The sequence below is a fragment of the Amphimedon queenslandica genome, unplaced genomic scaffold (genome assembly GCF_000090795.2).
Source record: "Amphimedon queenslandica unplaced genomic scaffold, v1.1 AMPQUscaffold_12923, whole genome shotgun sequence".
NCBI classification, from domain to species: domain Eukaryota; kingdom Metazoa; phylum Porifera; class Demospongiae; order Haplosclerida; family Niphatidae; genus Amphimedon; species Amphimedon queenslandica.
In genome coordinates, this window is record NW_003546841.1 from 17,200 (window position 1) to 19,316 (window position 2,117).

The following is a 2,117-nucleotide window of genomic DNA, read 5'->3' on the forward strand; positions in this document are numbered from 1 at the left end:
AAAATAAATAGTTAGGTATTATTATTATTTATTTATTTATTTATTTACTTGTTTTCCTTGCAGAGGAGATCAGTCCTGCACTTACACCTGCTACATTCAACCGTCACTTTAATGACACTCATTTGAATTGTTCCAACTCCTTCACTTAGTTTAATGTCCACTAGTCTCAGCTCTGTACCTCTCTTCACTGGTGAGACATATTTCATATTAGTAGTAGCTACATCATCATCATCATCATCGCTTGCTGTCGCTGAATCATTGTCTTCGTCTTTGATATTGATTTTAGAGGAAAAGTCCTCTAAAAATGACTATTAACAAGAAAGTATATGCATGTAAATGAGTACTTAAAAGTAATACAGGATATTTTGTCAAAATGGCCAAATAAGATTTCTCCATTTTTATATTTTTTCCTAATACATATACCCGTTTCTATGTTGCGTATCATGTTTGAGCTAATTTCGATCGAATTTAGATTTTTTACAAATTTTTAAAGTTACTCCAAAATTGGGCCAAAGTCCCTGTACTATAGTACAGTGACTTTGGCCAAATTTCGTCAAAATTTTAAAGTTGAGAATTCTCTATTTTTATAATTTTTTCAGATGCATATGCATCTTTTGATGTTGTGTATAAAGTTTGAGCTGATTCCGATCAAAATTGGATTTGTTACAAATTTTTGAAGTTACTTTATTTCTTTAACGGTAGCTCCGTTAGTACAGAAATAGTTACAAGTTATGATTATTCAAAAACATCATATTCATCATTACAGTCTTACTGTTTGAGGTATCAGTCTCATTGCATTATTGTCCAGCCAGTGAAGTATTGGCCTAAGCATTAACTCATGCTGTCCTGATCTCCTGTTAGCCAGCTGGTGATCCTCCATCCTTCCCTCCAATTTATTATTAACAGAATCAATACAGTCAATGGATAGGACACCAGTATTGACCACTTCAAGCTTACATGGCTATAAAAGAATGAAAATATATATTTTACTTCTTTTATTTGTATCTACACTTACTTTACATGGATATTCTGATGGAAATGTAATTTTGATGTCAAAAGAAGGATACTTATTCTCAATCTAAAAATTAGAAAAATTGAATTAAATTAAACCAAAAGTACAGTGTGTGTTCACATTATAATCTCTTACCCATTCAGGATCGGTTGGGCTGAATTTGATAACATATGCACAACTATCAGGGCTCTTCTCCACCAGCTGGTGCTGGTCCCCATAATAACGTTTGGTAAGTTGCTTTATCTCAATATCACGAAGAGATTGAAGAGGAACTGATGAATCCACTGCTCTCTTAGGACGTGGTACAGGAGCTCTAGCAACAGGAGCAGAAACAGGACCAGCCTTCCCTCGACTACCAGTTTTAAAGAATGCATCTAATGTTAACGGCTCGGCCCTTCTCCCTGAGTGGTCTGACTGCCTGTGGTCTTTGGTTCTCTCTACAGGTGGGACAGATGACTGCTGTTGTGTACTAATAGTAGGAGGAGTCTGGTATGAAGGGGCTTTGGTCTTTGATAGAGATGAGGAAATGCTTGGGAAAGACGTTGTATTTAACAAAGTAATTGAATCATCTCTTGAATCATCATCATCAGTCCTACTAGCAGGAGGAGGAGACGTAGGCGGAGTTAAATCATTATCTCTCGGAGGATGAAGGAACTTGCACTGGTCACCATAGCGACAGTTTGAGGCCAGGAAATGTCGGCAGACTTGTTTAGTGGGTTGAGGGTGTCGGTAGCGGCAACGACTACCATAGGAACAAGATCCTTTATTGACGTACTCTCTGCATAATGAAGGAACACGCTTATTATTACCGGTTCTTGAAGAGGATATGGTTTTAGTTCCTTTTTTATTATTAGAAGCACCTTTTTGCTTGCTTTCTTTATTAATTTACCACTACTGAGAGTCTTCTCCTGCATCACCATGGTGAAGAACTACTCATAATATGAATACAAAGAACCTCTTGAGTTGAGAGTGAGGATCGGCGGGTCCATTATGAAGATGTTTGAGAGGAAACCTTACTTATTTTTTATTGGTGTAATGGAGCCATGCTTCGTCCTTGCTCCACAGCCTCCGGGCAATTCGGGGGCATGGCCGGGGGATCTCCTTT

At 37.6% G+C, this 2,117-nt stretch overlaps 1 protein-coding gene across 1 annotated transcript in view; it reads right to left on the minus strand.

Annotated features, from left to right (window-relative positions):
• Nucleotides 1–44: 44 nt before the first annotated feature.
• The window catches only part of LOC109586225 (uncharacterized), a 4,499-nt gene continuing 2,426 nt past the window's right edge, over nt 45–2,117 (minus strand). Inside the window, exons 3-4 of the mRNA XM_020002398.1 lie at nt 773–961; nt 45–308 (exon numbers count right to left, since the gene is read on the minus strand). Of these exons, the coding sequence (XP_019857957.1) occupies nt 45–308; nt 773–961 (453 nt within the window). The remainder of the gene's footprint in view (nt 309–772; nt 962–2,117) is intronic.